The sequence below is a fragment of the Pinus tabuliformis genome, chromosome 9 (genome assembly GCF_031772625.1).
Source record: "Pinus tabuliformis cultivar Carrire ecotype Pingquan chromosome 9, CPIR1, whole genome shotgun sequence".
Classification (NCBI taxonomy): domain Eukaryota; kingdom Viridiplantae; phylum Streptophyta; class Pinopsida; order Pinales; family Pinaceae; genus Pinus; species Pinus tabuliformis.
The window spans coordinates 899,155,487-899,176,294 of NC_142307.1; the positions used below are offsets into that span (position 1 = coordinate 899,155,487).

At 35.5% G+C, this 20,808-nt stretch overlaps 1 protein-coding gene across 1 annotated transcript; it reads left to right on the top strand.

Annotated features, from left to right (window-relative positions):
* The first annotated feature begins 14,451 nt into the window (after window positions 1–14,451).
* On the top strand, window positions 14,452–16,566 carry LOC149151674 (uncharacterized). Its single transcript, XM_089443231.1, has 2 exons — window positions 14,452–14,641; window positions 16,094–16,566. The coding sequence occupies exons 1-2, from the start codon at window positions 14,452–14,454 to the stop codon at window positions 16,564–16,566; spliced, it is 663 nt and encodes a 220-aa protein (XP_089299357.1).
* The last annotated feature ends 4,242 nt before the right edge of the window (window positions 16,567–20,808 follow it).

Genomic DNA, 20,808 nt, shown 5'->3' on the forward strand with positions numbered 1-20,808 from the left:
GAATGTGGGGTTTCTAGGATAATGAAGAGATTTCTACCACATATTTCCTCTCATCCATGTCCATTCATATATATATATATATATATATATATATATATATATATATACATACATAGTTTCATTTATAACAACAATAGATCCCAATCATACCTCCACATTCAGATGCACCCCTCTATCTATTTTGTTTTGATGCTTGCATCTGACTTATTTGGCTTCACTTGAGCCATTCTCTTCTTTTTAATCAAGAAATTGAAAATATACTCCCCCTTAGTATATTTACCTCCTTTTTCTTCCAAATCTTGGTGAGTTGAGTCATTATAAGAGAAATACTTTCGACCTTCTTGTTTACTCTTCTTTGGGCTTCATTTTGGTTGTGCAGGGTTAAACTACACTTATCCTTCAACTCTTCTTTCTTCACCCTGGTCTTCTAGCTGCCTTTTTGCGTTTCTTGTAGAGAAGAATTGTTTTTTCTCTTTATTGCCTCATATTTAATATTAATTTAGTTTGGGCTTAGATAGGGATCCATCACTGAAATACGAGGATCATTCTTTTTAATTTTTCTTTTATTTTTCTTTAGAGAGAGATTGAATTTTTGATGATTTATTCCTCTTTTATTCAACCTGTTTTCCTCACATAAAGAGTTGAAGATGAGCTCATATTCCTCTTCCATTTTATTTATTTTCATATTTAAAGGATGAGATGCTATATTTGCATGCATATTTTCTAGAGCATGCTTCGCCCTACTATACTTGCAATTTGCTTCCTTGTGCCCAAAATTGCCAGAATTATAGCATTTGACATGAATTAAGAATGAGGAAAAAGAATTACTAATATCGACAAAATTCATTCCAGAACCTCTTTTTCTACTACCATGTTCATTCCTCGACATCTTATGCATTGATGGGTCATGGCTACCTGTCACACTTTTTTTCTTGCATTCCATTTACACCCTAAGGTTTTGTGACCAAAATTGTTGTAAGAAAAATAATAACCATGGAAAAACCTTTCATACATGGAAATAACTTGTCTTTGAGGCTTCTTCCCTTGAAGGGAAAAGGACCTTTGATGGTTCTTCACTTATTTCCCAAGGCTATTTGAATTTTTGCATCGAGCAATTTTTTTGTTGTTGTTGCATCCTCTCGTTATTCATCTCTTTTCTTCTCCTTTGTAGCTGCTACTTATTTTTTTGTTATTGTTTCTCTTCTAGCTGTTGGTGTTGTCCAACAATTTATTTTCCTTTATTTTTGTTGGAACCTTCAACTCCCTTTTCTTGGAAAGCTGACCCTTCGACCTTTTCTTTCTTAGATCTCTCTTTTAGCTTCTGGTATTGAGGTAGCATATTATTTGTATTTTCTAAATCATGTCCCAATGACACTACTTTAACTTGTAGTCTCTCACAGTAAAATTTTCTTTCATTGAGTTGATTTGTCAACATTTCATTCAATCTGTTGACTTTTCCTTGTTGAGCATTAAGGTTAACTATTGCTTTCCGCAAATTTGCATTCTCAAGCTCATATTCTCATAATTGCTCCTCTTGCTTTTGGTTAGCCTATGCAAGCTCCTTGATCTCTTCTAGACCAGAGATCAACTTCCTTCTCAAATAAATTTTCTAATCTTAAAACTTTTTCTTCTCTGTCGGAGGTACTAACAAATCCACAACCAAGATCTATTCCAGTTTCAATTATTTCTTCATCATTATAGGGAATGCATTCATTTTCACCTGTATATGAACACTCATGGGATTTTATTCTCATTTTCCTCATGAGGTATTCCTTCCTCTTCTTGAGAGGTGTCCTCATCAACTATTGATACAGATGTAGGTCTTTCCTCACAACTACTAGATGTATGACTATCCTTTTATTCAGAAAAGGAATATGTACATCTAGAGGCTAAATAACCTATCTCTTTACATTTATCGTAGAAAAGTAGCTTACCTTATAATTCTTCTTCATTTCTGAGGTGATGAGCAACAACTTCCTCATTGGGAGAAAGATTTTCAATTTTTTGAGCATCTTTTCTCTGGGAAGTCTTCTTCCTCTTTTTCCTTCTTTTCTTGTTTTTATCCCTAACAGTGGATTCTATATATTTTGGCTCACTACATGAGCAACAAGGTTCATCAACCTTCTCTTGAACCTTGTGGCTATCTCCTCCATAAAAGAATTGTAATTTGTCCAACATTTCTTTTGTTGTCTCACAATGTCTCACTTTATCGACGTCTGACATTGATAGCCCTTTCATGATAATCCCCTTGGCCTCTGTATTGAATTCATTCTTCTCTCCATATTCTACAGACAACCAAACATCTAAATCAATGGCCATTAAATGGGCTCCCATTCTAATATTCCAGAATACATAGTCTTCTCCATTCAAAAATGGCACTTCTTCTAGTGTAAGCCAAACTTGATTAGCCATGTTTCATTTTGATCTACCTTCAAGCGGTTAAGTTTTTCTTAAAGGAACTGACTCTGATATTAATTGTTGGAAATAATGTTACAGAGAGGGGGTGTGAATTAGTATTAAGGCTAATTTAATTTTAATGCCAATATATATTTATTTTTACCTGGGAACCATTCATGTAAGCAACCACCATCATAGCATGTGTAGAAAATGAACTCATCACATAAACATACACAACAATATCATGAGCAAGAAACACATAGGAACAAAAAGTATTTAACATGGAAACCCAAAAGGGAAAAACCACCTATCTTTAGTTATTATGATGCAAAATATGAGCGCCTATATATTTACATCATATTTCATTATGAGCACCCACTCACAGGAAGCAACAACCCCCTTAGATTGTTTTCTAGCACCCACTAGCGAGAAGCACCAACTCCCTCTTCTGCAAACATATGATCAACTTACCAAAAGCAATAACTTCTTGGATTTGTTGCAAGCACCAAATTGCAGCTCCATGGATTTGTTGCAAGCACCAATTTGTAGGAGGAACCAACCTTCAAGCTCTCCTCAGATATCCACTAAGATGGAATCACCAACTTCCTATTTTATAGGCTCCAACCCATAGTCCAATAGGAATTAGTACTCTTTGTTATTGGCTCTCAGGCTGCCTAGTTTCAACTCCTTGTATTGCCCAAATCTTAACCCTCTATTCTATTTAGCAGTATACTCTCAGCACTCTTCCCTTTATTCTCATTATCAACCTTCACTTATACACTATCTTGGACACATGAATATCCAATCAAGAAATTATCTCAACCACACACCAATCTAGGAAGCAACTAGTTGAAGAGAATCTCTCAAATCTAGCTAGGTATAACAACCTCCTAGAGGCTAGGAAAAGCCTCTTGTGATAGAGATGAATTCTACCCAATAATTACAAATAATCCTAACAATTATTAATATGATCACACCTAATACATGTAGGAATTATATATTCTGACATTCGATGCATTTAGTGACAACATTAAGTATCCATCTCATATTCTTATTTCCCATCATGTTGTCTATGACATAAATAGAAGCCAATTATAGAGACTCGAATAACAATAATGAGTGTCATACCCAAGTTGTAAGGAATGAATACTAACATCAGGATGTAAGCATTGGGAACATAAACTACATAGCATAAAGTGTCTACCAATCCACCAAATACCTAAGCTCCATTCCCACCATGATAACTTCTAGCACTCACTAGATATTCATAGAATACATCAAAGGTAAAAAAACATTACAAGAGCCAAGATATCATCCCCAAATGGCCTCAAGGCCATTTTGCAAAAAAGGATACAACATAATTTCCCTAGTCAAAGTTATTCTTTATGATCTCCATGGATTCCATTCGTGGTGACATGGACTGCATCAGCGATGACATGGAATTTTTAGTGTAATTCACATGAAATATAGTGAAAAATACAAGAACAAAAGAAAAAAGAGAGATAAACCCCAAGAAATATCTCTTTGATAATAGAAAATAGAGAGATGTGTTCACTTGCCTCCTCAAAGGGGGAACCTCCAAGAGCAATGCTCTAAATGTAATAGCAATTCTTACAAAACATTACATAACCTTCTACTCAATATATATTTATCCATAGAAGATATTAACTACCTATGGGCCCACTTACAATGAGAGTTTACTAACTAATTTGGACCTTATTAACAAATAGGGCCCATTTTAAAATTAGTGACTATTTGATAACTATTTAATGGGACACATATTAATATTGTATCTAAGGGGGCCAAGGTAGGACCTTAACATTCCCTCCTCCTTCGTAAGCAATGTTGTCCTCAAAGATGAAGATGAGGAAATTGTTGGAGAAACATTTCTTGTTTACATGTGGCATCTTCTAGTTGAATATCTTTTCACTGAACGAATAGTTCCTTGATAATGCACTAACACAACTCACACTCTCTGGTATCCAATACTAATTTTCGCTGGACCCAATGGAATCTTCTTCATTAAGTTCTAGCAGTTTTGTTATGCACTTTGTTATTTGATCCCATAACCTTCTTCAAACAAGACACATGAAAGATTGGAAGAATCTTGGAGTGGGTTAGAAGAGCCAGTTTATAGGCAACCTAACCAATGCATTGTATGATCTGATAGGACCCATAGGACTTAGGAGCTAGGATCAAGGGAACGTTACCTTTGAATGATGTCTATTTGTAAAGATAAAGGAAAAGGAATATTTAATCTCCTTCAACAAAAGAATGTTTAGATCTATGTTTTTCATCTTGTTATTTCATTCAATTTTGTGCCATAACTAATTTGTCCTTGATCATATGGAAAATAACTTCTCTTATGTGAAGTGTTTATCTATTGTATGAACCTTACACATGCCTAGTACATAGGATTTTATGGACAGTGGTTTTGACCATAATTTGCTTCATATGGTGTCATTTCGGTCAATGATAAATGGGTCCTACCCTAAACCCCTTAGATAAATTATCAAAATATGTTTCCCATTAAATAGTTAGTTAATAGTCACTCATTGTAAAATAGGTGATTTTTGTTAATAAGACTCAAACTAATTTGTAGACTTTCATAGTGTGGTTATACCCTAAACCCCTTAGATAAATTATCAAAGTATGTTGCCCATTAAATAGTTAGTTAATAGTCACTCATTGTAAAATAAGTGATTTTTGTTAATAAGACTCAAACTAATTTGTAGACTTTCATAGTGTGGTTAGACTACTATTTTTTTAAATATTTCATCAAAAATAAATTTAATATTTTCACATCAGATAAGTAATACAGTTCTACAGTTCTGATATTTTCATTTTCACTTAATTTTAAGTTAAAAAAGTTATGTTTAATTCAATCCAATGTTTTTTCTAAAAAATTGTTTTTCCTTGAAAAAAAATTGAAATTCTAAACCAATTTAGAACCATCAAAACTCTTAATAAGAGCATAAAGGAACTATGCTTTAAAACTTTTACCCCACGGGAATATAACCTGCACTCAAATTTTATGTTTATTTTTACAGAAAATGGTTGTGAATAAACATAACATTTATGCATCTTGAATTTATTTCATGACATAAATATTTTTATATTTTTATCTATATATTAAGATAGGTATATGCATTGCATTAATACGGATAAATAAGCTTACTTAGCATGAATCCAGAAGAAATCTCAATATTAAAGTGGGTAAGTGCACTGGAATGACACAAAGTTGGTATAAATAAACTCACATGGCATGAACTTTGGAGAAATAAGGTGCTCTACATCGATATTGTATTACAATGATAAAGATCCTTGTGGTCAAGCATTCACCGAAGAAGCATCGAGGAAAATTTGATTTTTGTGACATTAAATTAAGAACACTAATAATACATAGGAAACATTGACTATGTATGAAGATTTCATTTATTACAAAGTTTCAAGAAATTCACATATGGATTAGGATAATCTTATAACAAAAGGATCTTAATAAGAGTTTCATTTTATATTGAAATGAAGTTTTTGTTTAATTTGATATAGAATAAAATGATTAAAATTATTATTTTTAAATCCATTTAAATTATAAAAATCTCAATTAAAATATGAAATGAAAAAAAAGAGCAAACCAACAAAACTTTATACTTAAACAGCTAATATAAATCCAGCTATGCTATGCAATGTAGAGAGGGGTTTCTAATTACCCAGAGACGAACTTTGATTCATACCCATTACACACACAATACGTAATCTAATATAAAGACACCCTCTCTGGATACAACGTTCTAACGATTAACATCCCCATGTAAAAGTACAGGTTATAACTACTCACATAGTTGATAAATGTACAAGTCAACTGCTCACATAAAAGCATAGGGTCCTAACTATCTATCTAGGATTATAAATATTTACATAAATAACTATCTGGAGTTATAATTATTTACTATTTAAGTAAAAGTTAATTATTTATATGAGTATAAGTTTTATTTTTAATTTTCGGATTTACTAAGAGTAGAGAAGGATCAAATTTTTCTAGATGCAAATTTTTTTTGAGTGTAAAATTTGAAAAAAGTTTGCATCTTAAGAGATTTGATTCATCTCAATTTTTGGTAGATTGGAATTAAGATAGATCGTTTTGAGCAAAACAGTAATAAAATGCTATAGTTATAAGATTTTTTATTTTTATTTTCATTCATTTTATATAATTTATGTACATACTTGAGATTGAAATATTTTATTATGATTCACATTTTCCACATCAAAAAGTTAATACATACTCTCTTATACACCGAATACACACACATATTGAATTATCCCTCATATCTTGAATTAGAAAGAACATGTTTATATATATATATATAACATTTTACTCAACATATAAGTATTTATTGAATTTCATTACTTAGAAAATTTATTAGATGATGTTCTCAAACACACACACACATATATATATATATAACCTTTTACTCAACATATAAGTATTCATTGAATTTCATTACTTCTAAAATTTATTAGATGATGTTCTCAAATCTCAAGTCGAACACAAACAAGTCAAACACGAACATGAATAATTTCACGAATTCCTCTAAAATTCTATTGAAATTCGTTTAAGAAATTCAATGAGGTTCATAAAAAAAAACAATAAAACTCTAAATGCTAAAACCTACTCACTAAAAAAATAAAAATAAAACGAGGGTGCATGCACTAACATAATGTTATAATGTTGACTCTGAATGTCAAATTTGACAACTAAGGAGAGACCAATATGAGTTGAGCAAGCTTTGAGAAGATGTTAGAATTCTCGAGTCATGTTTGTTAATTTTTTAATAATATTTCTCATTTCTATTTGTTTATCTTTATTTGCACAATTTTGATATGTTAATTTTTTATTTATTTCATACACAATTAAATTATATAAATATATATATTTAGAAACAGTTATAATAGAAGTGTAATATTTCAATAAAATATAAAAGTTAAATATTCAAAATAAACATATAGAAATTTAAAAAATTATTTTAATATTTAAGTTTTGTTGTCATTTATTATTTTTGAATATATATTGTATGGGATAGCTAAATTATCAATTGCCTTGATATTAAATTGTTATGTTCTACAAAATTATAGGTTCAAAGCCATATATATATATATATAGATGGGTTATAATATTATTGAAATATTATATAAAAGAAACATATGTATATTAAAAAATATTTTAACTTTTATTATCATTTATTATTTTTGAATATATATAATCACAAACATATTTATATCTCCATATTATATAATAGTATAGATTCATTTTAATTTTGGTTCTACTACTTATTTGAGATGGATCAAATCTGTCAAGGTGAAAATCTTTTTCTCAGTGTGAAACTTGAGAAAAGGCTTGCCCCTCGAGAGATTTTGATTCCTCTCAACTCTTGGTAGATCCAGAGTTAAAATGAATCTATGTTGGTTTTCACCAAAACACTAAAAAAATTAACTATAACGATTTTTTAATTTTCACTTGCTTTATGTATTATATACATAGCTCAAATTGAAATATTTTATTTATGATTCACATTCTCCACATTAAAATGTCAGTCGGCACCCTTTCATATTGGAAATAGAAAACATCTCTATATATATAAAAAGAGAGTGTTTATATATATATATATATATATATATATATATATATATATATATATATATATATATATAAATACATACTCTCCTAGAGAATGTAAATCATAAATAAAATATTTCAATTTGAGCTATGTATATAATACATAAAGCCAGTGAAAATAAAAAAAAAATTGTATATATATATATATTAGGTGGAAATAAACGTGTATTTTCATCCATATATTTTTTAAGGAAAAATACATTTAACATCTACACATGTAAGCGTGCCTTCACTAGGATCTTCCTATATCCTATAGTGACAAAATGTCAGAAAATAAAAAAGTAAATGTTTTATAGTCCAGTGTTGCAAGTGAGCACAAAAAATAAATATAGCCATTGTGTAGAGTTTCACCATACATTTTATAATAGTGAAAATGTAAAGATCTAAAAATATAAATATGTTATGCTAAAATATATCCATAAGTGTCCAAAAAAAAATTGTAAGCAAAAGAGCTTAATGAAAGGCTAATATAAGAAGATCGGTCATGAGTAGTTGTTGTTGGGTAATTTAATTGTTCATTAAATTACTTAGAATTAACTTATCAATCTAGGTTTCTATACTTGTTAAATTACATAGAATTAACTTATCAACCTAGGTTTGTATACTTGTGAAGTATATTACACTGGAAATCATCTTTCAATTTTAATTCTAAAAGAAGAATTCCAATTGATCGACAGTGATGTAACCCAGCCCACACTGGCCCACAACTCCGCGTGTCCTCGGCTTTACACCTGTTGCCGGACTTTACGACGTGTTAGATTTTTCGGCGGTTGCATGCAAGGTGGTCAGTAAATATCTGTCTGGCAACTGGGAGTAGTTAATGCTGCATTCAATTTCTACCTGCACACCTCGGGCCTGGTTCCTCCGTTTGTTCTTTGGCCAAAACACTTTGGCTTCCCGGTCATTCGAGATGGTTCTGCTCTGCGGTGAGGTTTCTGCGAGGGTTTGTTGGGTTTACTGTATGGTTCTTGCTTTGGTGAATATGGAAATCTCCGGTTCTCCTCCTGGTATGACTGTGGGTGAATACCGGCCTCCCAAACCTGGTTATGTGTTTGTCAGTGGTTTTCTCCGGTGGCTCGAATCCGTTCTGGTTCTGGAGGTGCGCTCGCTCGACTTCTCTTCACACGGTAAGCTCCTTAGTCTCGTCCTGCCGTTCTACTATGGTCTGGTTGTAGAACCTGGTGTCTCGTCCGATAATCGCTCCTTGCTATTGTTCTATTGCCTCTGCTTTCGTATGGTCACCTCCGCTATTATTATTGTTGCCTCTGGTCACTGTTCTGTGCGTAAAATGGTTTAACTTCCGTCGTCTTTGGATTCAGGTAACAAGTTAATAGACCTTCGCGGCTCTGGACAGGTAATTAATCCCTTCCCTGATTCAATTCGACCTCCTTATGGTGTTGACCCTGACCAGAAATGTTCCTTCTGTCTCAGCTCTGTCAATTTGTTAATGGCTCTGCTCCTCGAACCCTTGGTCCGGCTTACTCAGGTAATGTTTGAAACCCTCCCGTTTCGGTGGTTGTTTAGACTTCGGTTCATCACTGTGTAATGTATTAACTGTGCTCTGTTGTATGTGCAGGTCGATGGCTCGACCTGGGTACGCGGTTTCCTTCTGGGTTCGTTCTTCCAAATATAGCCACTCTTGCTCTGCCGGTAGGCTCTGGTCCTTACATTCGTCGTTGCACTGATAGGGTCTTGAGTTTCCTGTAGGGTTTGTAGTTTGCCGTTTCGCTTTTCGTATGCAATCTATGTCACTTTCGAAGATGAAGCTTCGGCCTGGTTGTAATTCCTGCTCTGGTTAACTGTTCGTTTGTATTATTATGGGGGTTGTTGTTACCAAACCCTAGGCTAGGGTTTGTCCACTCTGGACGCGGCACTTGTTTTTATTTATCAATGAATGTAATACATCTATGTCTCGGTCAATAGCAATGAGAACATGGTTTTGTTATATCTGTTTGACTTATGAAAATTATGAGGAATCGTTCGAAGATACCTTTGTTGTGGTTTGCTTCTCCGGCACTCTGTCTCCGGTTCTGTTTTCTCTCGGTCGTTTTGCTGTATTTCACTACTCGGACTGTGGTTCCACTCGTTGGTCCTTCGCTCTGTATTTGGACAGTTGCATGAATTTGTTGTGGTTTGTTTGTTTGACGAGAACACAAAGAAAAATACGACCTTACGGTGGTCGTTCACTGTTTGTTAGCACAATTCCTTGCAATTCGATAAATGAAATTACAGTGTTACAGTAAATAGGCAATGAATACAGATGGACAGTGTTTGGAAATAAGATCTGTCTCTATTTCTTTATTTCTCTGTTATGAGATTGCTGAACCCTTCTCTTGTCTTACATTGCTGCTTTTATACATTTTGGTTACAGTTAATTGAAACTGCAATTGTTTGTCAGTTGAACAGAAACAATTGGTTGTGTAACTACAGTTCAGTTGTCATTACAAGATCTGCGTTTAGATCATTTTGTCTTTTCTTTTCTAAGTTGACAGATCAATTCCTAAACTACTGTTTATTACTGTTGAACCTTAACAACCCCTAACCGACATTTAACTTGACCACATAGCAACTAAAATTACAATAAAATAAAATCCTACCTCATGACCTTATAAACTAATTAAAAGAAAAACAATCCAGATACTCAACAACCTTCCAACCTGGCAGAGACTTCACCCGGTCATGGTGAGCTAGATGCTCCTGCATCAAATAGCAAGAAATGAATGATAAACCTATGCAAATGAATTAAAAGAATGTGATGGAGTGAAAATCAAATCTTAATCTAAAAGGGAGAAACTGAATCCAATTGGATCAATCAAGGGGGGAGGAGTTGCAAGAACAGTGATTGTGAACGGCTAGGTTTTCGTGAATTACAGGCAACGCTCCTCATGGAGGGCTATAGAGGAGGGAGAGATTCTCCCTCCTTCAAGGAAGTCGTGGCTAGCAGAGGTAAGAAACCTCTAGAAAGCACTAAAGGAACTTCGGGAGAAGGAAAAAAATCCATGGAAGAGGAGACAGCAGGAGGCAACACCGAGGGAATCAACAACACAAAGGACAAGGAGGGAGAAGACAAGAAACAACAGGGACCCTGCAAACCCAAAGCTGATATCACTCCAAGAGTTGTTTTAAATGATCCTGCCCTGCAGGCATACAGGGATCACATGCGGACATATGCTATTATATGTAAGTTCATGGGACTATGGCCCACTGAAAAAGCTTTACAGACTTGGATCAAATATCATTGGAAACCTAAAGGGAGCATAGACCTTCATCTTGGGTCAAAGGGTTTCTTTACGGTGGTGTTCACGAATGTTGAAGATAAGGACAAAGTCTTCGAAGGCGGACCCTACTTCTTTGCGGCAGCTGGACTCTACATGAGACCATGGATTATGAATTTTGTCCCAGAATGGGAAACTTTTACCTCTGTACCGGTCTGGGTAAGACTTTATTCCTTACCTCTTGATTACTGGAAAAATGAATCGTTAATGGCCATAGGCAATAAATTAGGTCGCTTTGTTAAAATTTCTGAGGCCACAAGAAGAGGGAAATACACATCTTTTGCAAGAATATGCGTGGAAATGGACCTATCAAGGGCCTTACCAGATGAATTAATCCTGGAAGTCTTGGATGAAGATTGGGTGCAAACAGTAGACTATGATAATATTCCGTTCAAATGCCGTAGATGTCATGAGCATGGGCATCTATTCAGAGACTGCCCACAAGGGAAAGTAGGAAATAACACCAAAACAAATATAATGAAGGAAATAGACAGCTTTCAGAAAGTGGTCTATCAAGGAAAGGGAAGCAAGAAAGGAACAAAACAACATCAATATGAAGGACTTAAAGGTGGCCAAAACAAGTTCCAAGTTCTAGAGGAAGATGAAGAAACCCCAAAGGAAGATCAAGTTACAGAAGGAAAGGCTAAAGAAAAGAGAACAGAAGAAGAAGGTGACAAAAATTAGAAAACGGAGTACCAGACAGAAACCATTATGAGTGAATCAGAACCTGACCTGGATCAGGATATGACCTCGGGTGAGATGGACCTGGAAGACCATGAGTTACAGGAGATACTGGACAAAGAAAACCTAGATCTGGAAGGGTTCTTGTTCCAGGGCAGCACATGAGTAGTAGGTTCGGTACCCTAAGAAGATCTTCATAAAATACAACAGTTGTTTCTATGGAAAACACAATTCAAGGCATTAGGAAAAGGAAAAAACACAGATAAACTGGAAAACAGAGTGAAGGCGCTGAAAGTAACCCCGGGACTAGCAACAAGAAACCCAGGCAAGAAAAGAGGCAGGAAAAAGCAGAATGAACTCCTGATGGAGTGTGGCAAGTTAATGATAGATTCAGGTAAGATGAAAGATCTAGCCAGCTACTCCTTCACAAATATTTAATTATGAAGTTTATTTCTTGGAATATTAGAGGTCTAGGAAGTAAAAGAAAGCAAAGAATACTCAACAATAGAATGAAACATGAAATGCCAGACATTATCTTTATCCAAGAAACAAAAAGTTCCATTCAAAAAATCAGACAAATCCACAGTAAATGGCTCAGTAGATATGAGTTTCTAGAAGTAAAAGTAGAGGATATTGTGGGAGGAATCCTGACTCTTTGGAACCCTAACAAATTAATTGTTATAGGGGCTGAGGCTACCAGGACTTATCTATCAGTTATCATTCAACCGAAAGGAGACAGACACCACTATCTAGTAACCAATGTTTATGGTCCTCAAAGAATAAATGATAAACTTAAGTTCCTAGATTCACTGGAGGATCTCAGGGGCAGACATATATGAATACCTTGGATCATGGGAGGGGACTTCAATATGATCAAATCTCTTTCTGAGAAAAAAGGAGGAATGAGAATCCTCAGTAAATATTCATTGGAATTTCAAACCTTTATAGACAACATGAACCTAGTAGAAGTTGAAATGAATACTCACCTCTTTACTTGGAATAATAAGAGAGGGGCCGAAGCCCAAGTAGCTTCTAAGTTAGATAGATTCCTGATCTCAGAGAATCTGATGCTGGCAAATAAGGAAATAATAGCTGAAGTTCTCCCCTTTGGAGGTTCAGACCACTGGCCGGTTCAAATGGAGATCAAAGGTATGGACATTCTCAGAAACAGACCATTCAGGTTTGAAAATATCTGGCTCTCCCACCCAGATTTCTTCAACAATATCAAAAATTGGTGGACAGAAGACTTACAGATTCAAGGAACAAGAATGTTTCTTCTGCATAAGAGATTAAAGCATATCAAACTCAAACTAAAAGATTGGAACAGAAATGAATTTGGTAATATTTTTGTAGAGAAAAAAGTAATTGAAAATAAAATGAAGGAACTCAATCAGGCTCTAATCAAGGAAGGATTTGATAAATACAAAAGCAATCAAGTTGATATATCTCAGCACAAGTGGGACAATCTATGCAAGCAGGAAGAAGTCTTCTGGAAACAAAAATCTAGAGTCCAATGGCTGAAGGAAGGGGAGCGGAATACGAAGTTGTTCCATAGGTCCACTATGGAAAATAGAATGCATAACAGAATAGCTTCAATCAAAAACAAAGAAGGGGATATTCTCACATCCCATGAGAATATCGAAGCGGAGTTAGTTCAGCACTTCAGAAATATTACTCAAGAAAATAACTTGCACAGAGATCAGTTTATTCGGGAGGTAACTAAAAACATACCAAAGATGGTATCCAGAGGATAATTTCAATCTAAATAGACCAGTTTCTGAAAAACAGGTAGATGATATCCTCAAAGAAGTGAAAAATGGAAAAGCACCAGGCCCAGATGGATTCAATGTGGACTTTTTCAAGGCATGTTGGAGTATTGTTAAGCAGGATATCTTGAAGGTGGTGGAGGATTCCAGAGTGAACAGTACCATCTTGAAAGTGCTGAATACCTCCTTTATCTCCCTTATCCCTAAGCAGGAGGATGCTCAAACTCCGGACAAGTTCAGACCCATAGCTCTGTGCAATGTGGTCTACAAAATTATATCCAAAGTAGTGGCAAATAGACTTAAACCTTTACTTCCAACCCTAGTTTCAGGGGAGCAATCAGGTTATGCGGAAGGCAGACAAATTTTAGACAACATCATACAAGCTCATGAGGTAGTTCACTTGCTAAAAAGAAAAAAGAAGGCCGGTATGATCATGCAATTAGATATAGCCAAAGCTTATGACAAAGTTAACTGGATTTATATGAGAAGGGTGCTTAGTGCTTTTGGTTTTGATCATAAATGGATCAGATGGGTAATGGGCCTAGTGACCTCCTCTAGCTTCTCTATTCTGGTAAATGGCACTCCCTTTGAGATTTTCAATCCTTCCAGAGGTCTTAGGCAGGGAGACCCACTCTCTCCTTTTCTTTTCATTCTTATGATGGAAGGACTTGGCAGGGCCATCAAGCAAGCTAAAGTTGTAGGCAAGATTAAAGGCCTTCTACTTTCTGAGAATGGTCAAGCTCTTACTCATCAACAATTTGTGGATGACACAATGCTTCAAGGAATCCCTACTGTCAAAGAAGCAACAGCATATAAAAAAATTCTGAACGCTTTTGCCATGGCCACAGGTATGGAAGTAAACTTTTCTAAATCAAAAATATTTTTCTTTAACACCAATTTGGCAATCCAAAAGAATATTTCCAGAATTCTAGGTTTTCAAAGGGATTCCCTTCCCTCAAAATATTTGGGGATCCCTCTTACAGATAAACCTTTGCTCAAAAGCATTTGGGAACCCTTATTGAATAAGTTGCAGGACAAAGTCAACAAATGGACCTTCAGATCTCTAAATCTTGTGAGCAGGTTGGTTCTCACTAAAGTTGTTCTGAAAGCCATCCCTATTTTTATGTTATCTGCCCTCCCAGCTCCAAGAGGCGTCCTTCAGCAACTGAGAAATATTCAAAGAAACTTCATTTGGGGAAAGGAGGAGAATAAGAAGAAATGGGTTTTAGTGGCTTGAGAGAAACTTTGTAGACCCAAAGACCATGGAGGGCTTGGTTTGGACGATCAGGAAATACTCAGTAAGGCTTTAGGGGCCAAACTTTGGTGGCGCTGGGTTCATAATCCAGAGACTCTATGGGCTAATATCTAGAAAGAAAAATATGCAATATCCTGGCAAGATAATGATCTCATAAGAATGTCAAGGAACATTAAGGGATCACACATCTGGAACAAAGCCTGGGATAACAGAAAATTAGTTCAAGAAAATTGTTTCTGGGAAATTAGAGAGGGGAATCAAGCCCTCTTTTGGGAAGATAAATGGCAGCATGAACCAATACTGATAAAAGAGAACTTCCTCGAGCTTAAACAGGAGACAGATTCTCAAGGCTTAATTAAAGTCATGGACTTCTAGGATAACACTTAGCCTATGGGGAAATGGAGAATCTGGAAGAATATTGATTGTAGAAATAATATCCTCTTGAAAAGTAAAGCAGAGGAACTAAAAAAAATTATGGAATAAAGGAAAATATTAGTTTCTGAAGGGCAAGACCAATTAATATGGGGCAAGAATCAAGAGGGCACCTTTAACCTCAAAGAAGCCAAAGGCATTCTCCTGGGGCTAAATCCCCAGGTTCTGGATAAAATCTGGCAGAAACTTTGGAAGCACCAGGGATGGATGAAAATCAAACTCTTCATGTGGTTGGTTTACCATAGGAAAACTTTGACTTGGGAAAACATTAGAAAGAGAGGTGTTTTAGGGCCTTCCAGATACCCTCTCTGTGAAGAGCAAGAGGAAACAATGGAACATCTTCTTAACAACTGTTATTAAACCTCCTGGCTATGGGACAATTTTTCTAAAAAGTTTCAACAAACTGACAGGGACAGAGGAAGCATCTTCAAGACCCTCATTAGTTGGAGGGGAAATTTCTTAGAGCATGAAATTCTTAACGCAGCATGGACCCTTACACCAAGCTTTATTATCTGGAATGTGTGGAAGGAGAGGAATAAAAGAATATTCGAGGAGAAAAATTCCCCACATCTACTGTTTGAGACGATTTTGAAACAACTTAAGGAGACTGTAGGCTCCAGAGTTGGCAGCCAGCACAATAATCCTCCCTCGAATCTGGAAATTAATATTCTCAAATTATTAGGGATGCAGGATATTACTCCTCAAGGTCTCAACAGAAAGGTTTTAGTAAGGGACAGGGAGCTGGACTTCTGGAATCCTCCCCCGGATGGATATCTAAAATTCAACATTGATGGGGCGACTAAAATAAATCCGAGAATGGCTGGGTATGGGGGAGTTCTAAGGGATGCCAAAGGAAGGATTATCTTCATTGTCCATTGTCATCTTAGTACAGCTACCAATAACATGGCTGAACTCATGGCATTGGAGCAATGCCTTGATGTTCTAAGTCAGAAGAAGTGTTGCAATGTGATAGTGGAAGCAGATTCAAAGATAGTTATTAACTCAGTGAAAAGAATTAATAATGGATCAACACCGGAGAAAGTCTCCAAACACTGGAAGTTAATCATGGTTTTCCAGAGAATTTAGAATCATCTACATAACTTGCGCACGGTCAACTTCCAACATGTTCGCAGAAAGGCCTACAAGCTGGCTGACCTGTTAGCCAATCAGGGGGTCAACAATACAGATGTCAATGTTTCGATAGGATGGCAGGAGTTGAGACAATGCAGATTAAAAACTCTTTGTAGTGAATAAGAGGAGGAAGACATTAGAGTCTTCAGACATAGAGCCCTGGAAGCAAGCCCTTAATTTTGAGGCCTTCACATGCGTTTTCAGAATCAGAAATACAGGTCCTTGATAAAGGGTCGATCACCGAAGTGTGATAGACACCTAAGTAGGAGTAAGAGTGGTAGAAATGATCTATAGGGAATGCATGTGCAGGCCAGAAAGATAAACAACCTTGGTAGGGATGTCACCGGTAACCGGAATCAGCGTGTTTTAGGGTCTTGGAAAGAAACAACACTGTCTGAGAGGTTTTCTGATGATCACACAGCTTTGATAGGGAAAGTGGTTTTAGAGCAGTTGCAGCGATCTCATGCTTCTTCCCACAAGGGGCAGAGAGAGGATAGGAATATCACCCTTTGTGCGCAGTACAGTATGGATAACTCGGGTGAGGCAATTTTCTGGACAACCTTCGGGTCTCGCGATGGGAGAATTGCTTCCCTGCACAATCTCGAAATTAGTAGCAGGGTTTTCTCTTTCAGTAGAGATGAAGTTGGGATTTATAGTCAGCAGGACTTTTTCCAAAAGTTTTGGGAGTGGGTCATTAAACCGCATCCAAAGCGGTTTTGGTGTGATCACACTGCTTTTCTCAGGAAAGTTGTTTTAACCTTCGGGCAGCATTTCCTTTCTGCTCTTGACACGTGGATGAGGACGGGGCTGGAAAACCACCCTCATCGCATGCTAGAGAGTGATCACTTTGGCTGTGCGATTTCTCATTTCAACCGTCTGATGAAAGCTTGTAGATCAACGGTCAGTGTTGGTGGCAACAGCGAGGAGCGGTTTCCGGTATATCGGAGGCCTCCCGGGCGGGAAGTGGTTTTTATTTTTTGGAAGTGATCACACTTCTCGATCGACACGTGGTGAGGAGACAGTTTTATTTACCACCCTCAACGCACATTAAACTGCAACCATTTTGTCGAGTGTGATATGTTCTTTCGCCGTAGGATCTGGTCAGGTGATTCCATGGCTATGATCTGGTGTGCAAGGCAATGGGACCATAAGGTTAAAGAACGGAAGTATAGGAGGTGTGATTGTTTCTTTGCGATTTCGATCGATTTGGATGAAACAACGGTCAGGATCAAGCACGCTTTTTGATGTTCCAAACGGTTTTGGCGGGAGTCATACATTCCAGTTTGTGGGTATTTTTAAAGTTTCGTTTGGGTGTCTAGATATTAGGTGCCTTTTTGGGGTGTGCAGGGTTATGGGAAGTCTTTCACTTAACACGTGACCCTTTTTCTCTTGATTGTAGTGCTGGTCAGAGACCCATGTTTCCTCATGGGTAGTTGTACGCTATGTAAATAATTTTCTGATTTAATGATTATGAAGGTTCGACTCTTGCTCAAGCAAAAAAACAAATCTAAATCTAAAAAGCAATTGAATTTTAAAGACAACAAATGCAAGGAAAATCTATGAGATAAAATCTAGTCAAAACACACACACATACTTAACTTTGATGAAAGCCATGGAATGACTATTCTTGAAGGAAATAAAAGCAAAGACAAATTTTCTAATATAATGAAAGAAATGACAATGTATTCTAGGAAAGAAAAGAAATTTTAGTCTCATGAAAGAAAAGACAAGTACGCTCTCATGAAAGAAAAGACAGGTAGGTTAATTAAAAAAAAAAAAATCTAATCTAATAAAAAAAATTGAACTTAATCTACCAAAGCACGAAATCTTAATCTATGAAAACATTTAAAATTTAGTCTATGAAAGCATGGAAATATTTAATCTAGAAAAGTGAGTAAAATATTTAGAAATTCAGTGTGTGTTCAAAGCTTAGACTTCATTCATAAATTAAAACCTTGATATGGCTATGAATGCAAATTAAATGAGTGTGAAAAAAAGAAGATAAAGAAGTAAATATTTTTGGTATTTTAAATGTAATTCAAGTGTTTTATCTGCAAAAAAACATAAATAAAATGAGCATAAAAGAACATAAATATATTTCATAGAAAACAAAGCATCTAATCAAAAGACTTGAAACTAATCTTACAAAAAATGAGAATAAAAAAATATTAGATATCTATCTTACATAAATGAAACATTAAAATACATTTGTACTCATTAGGGGGCCCTCCTGAAGTGCACGAGAGGTGGAAAGTTCAAGAAGTTATTGATCAAACACCAAATCTGGCCATGAAGGCATAACCATATCAAAGGATTGTATTAACTAAACAGTGTGTGAACTTCAATACTATTTATAACAACAAGCATAAGTATATTCAATCTTTTTCATTCCAAACTTAACACCCATTTTGAATGGAGAAGACACTCCTATTTATACAAAAACTAAGATAACGGATTAATAAATGTAGATCCACAAATATCTCATGTGGTTTCAACCATGTTTTAACATATAGCAAGTAACGTCTCTTCATGTCCTCTCACAAATCTATAAAATATTTGATAGGAGACACTTATGAAAACTTTTCATGTGTAACCATGTTGGGTCCCTATAATACTAGTGATTACCCCATTACTATTGCAGTTATACCCCTTATTTATATTGTTGTGCCCCTATTACCCCCATGTTGTTATTTATGTGCCCCATAGAATCCCTCTATTGTTATTTTTGTGGCTTTATATTATTATTGTTAGGTTGACTGGATTATATTGTGACTCCTTAGACTCCTATATATAGAAAGGAGGTTTTGTCAATTGTATCATCAAAGAATTGTTCATTTATGTAATGTAAAGGAGGTTGCCCCCTCGAAGAGGCTGAATTCTAAGGCATTGATCTATCTTTTCTATCTTTTCTTGAGCTAGTTTCATAACATTTGGTATTAGAGCTTTGGATTCTAGGGTTTCGCTGCTCCAAACAGGTCATCGTGGCATTTTCGCTATAACTTTTTTTCTGTGATGTTTCAGAAGTCGCAAAAAAAACCCATTTGAGAAGAAATCACGCTGAACCTTGGGTCTGAATTTCAGAACTTTTCGCGCGATATTTGCGGAGATATGATCTGAGGAAGTTAGTCTTTTTGCAGACTCCTGAATTACATTCAAAACAGGTGACCTGGGGAAAATCGTCATAACTTTCTCTCTGGGGATTGGATTGAAATTTTGTAAGAAGGTACAGAAAGAGGACAGACTGTAGTTTCTTGTATGTGTGTTTCAGATCCAAAGGTTGAAACAGTGACTCGTGGAACGTCGTACAAGTTCGCTCTATTGAACTAGTCTAAAAGCAAGTCACTGTGGGAGATTTCACATAACTCTTCCTTGGAGAATCCAATTTGGGTCAGACTTGTGGCATTGGAAAGAGGATGTAGAAGGATACTATAGGTCACAACTTTAGAACTGGATGATCCAAAATTATAGAGACACATCAGATTCAATATCAGGCTTCTATAAAGTGAAAAAAGGTGTGTAGTTTTTTTTTTTTTTTTTTTGTAAGCTTGGTTTAATGGAATTCAAAGGGCATAGTAAAGCATTATTATCCGTAACTGATGCCCCAAGGAAAGAAAATGAAAACACCTAGTAAGGAACCTGAAAGCTCTAGCATGACTCATGAAGAAGAGGAAGAAATGCTACATGATATATCAAAATTACAAGAACAAGTGCAACAAATGTCATGCTCACAAAAGTTAACAGAAGCTAAGATAAATGGTGTGGAATCTAAGATAAATGGCGTGGAATCTAAGATAAATGGCATGGAATCTAAGATAAATGGAATGGAAGCTAATATGGATGATTCGAAGACAGATTTGAAGAGAGACATGGCAGATTTGAAGACAAATTTGAAGACAGACATGGCAGATTTGAAGACAGATTTGAAAACAGACATGGCAGATTTGAAGACAGATTTGAAAAATTTTCTACAAGAAATACTTACTAATGGTGAAAAGGTTGTAAAGGAAACTCATGATGTGAACAAAAGAAATGTTAATCATGATTCCATAGACTCTAATGTTGGATCGAAGACCCACCATATTCCAAAAATTGATATGAGGAAGTTTGATGGCAAGGATCCCGCCACATGGATATTACAGATGGAGCAGTTCTTCGATCTCAATAATGTGCAAAACACACAAAAGGTACGTATGGCAA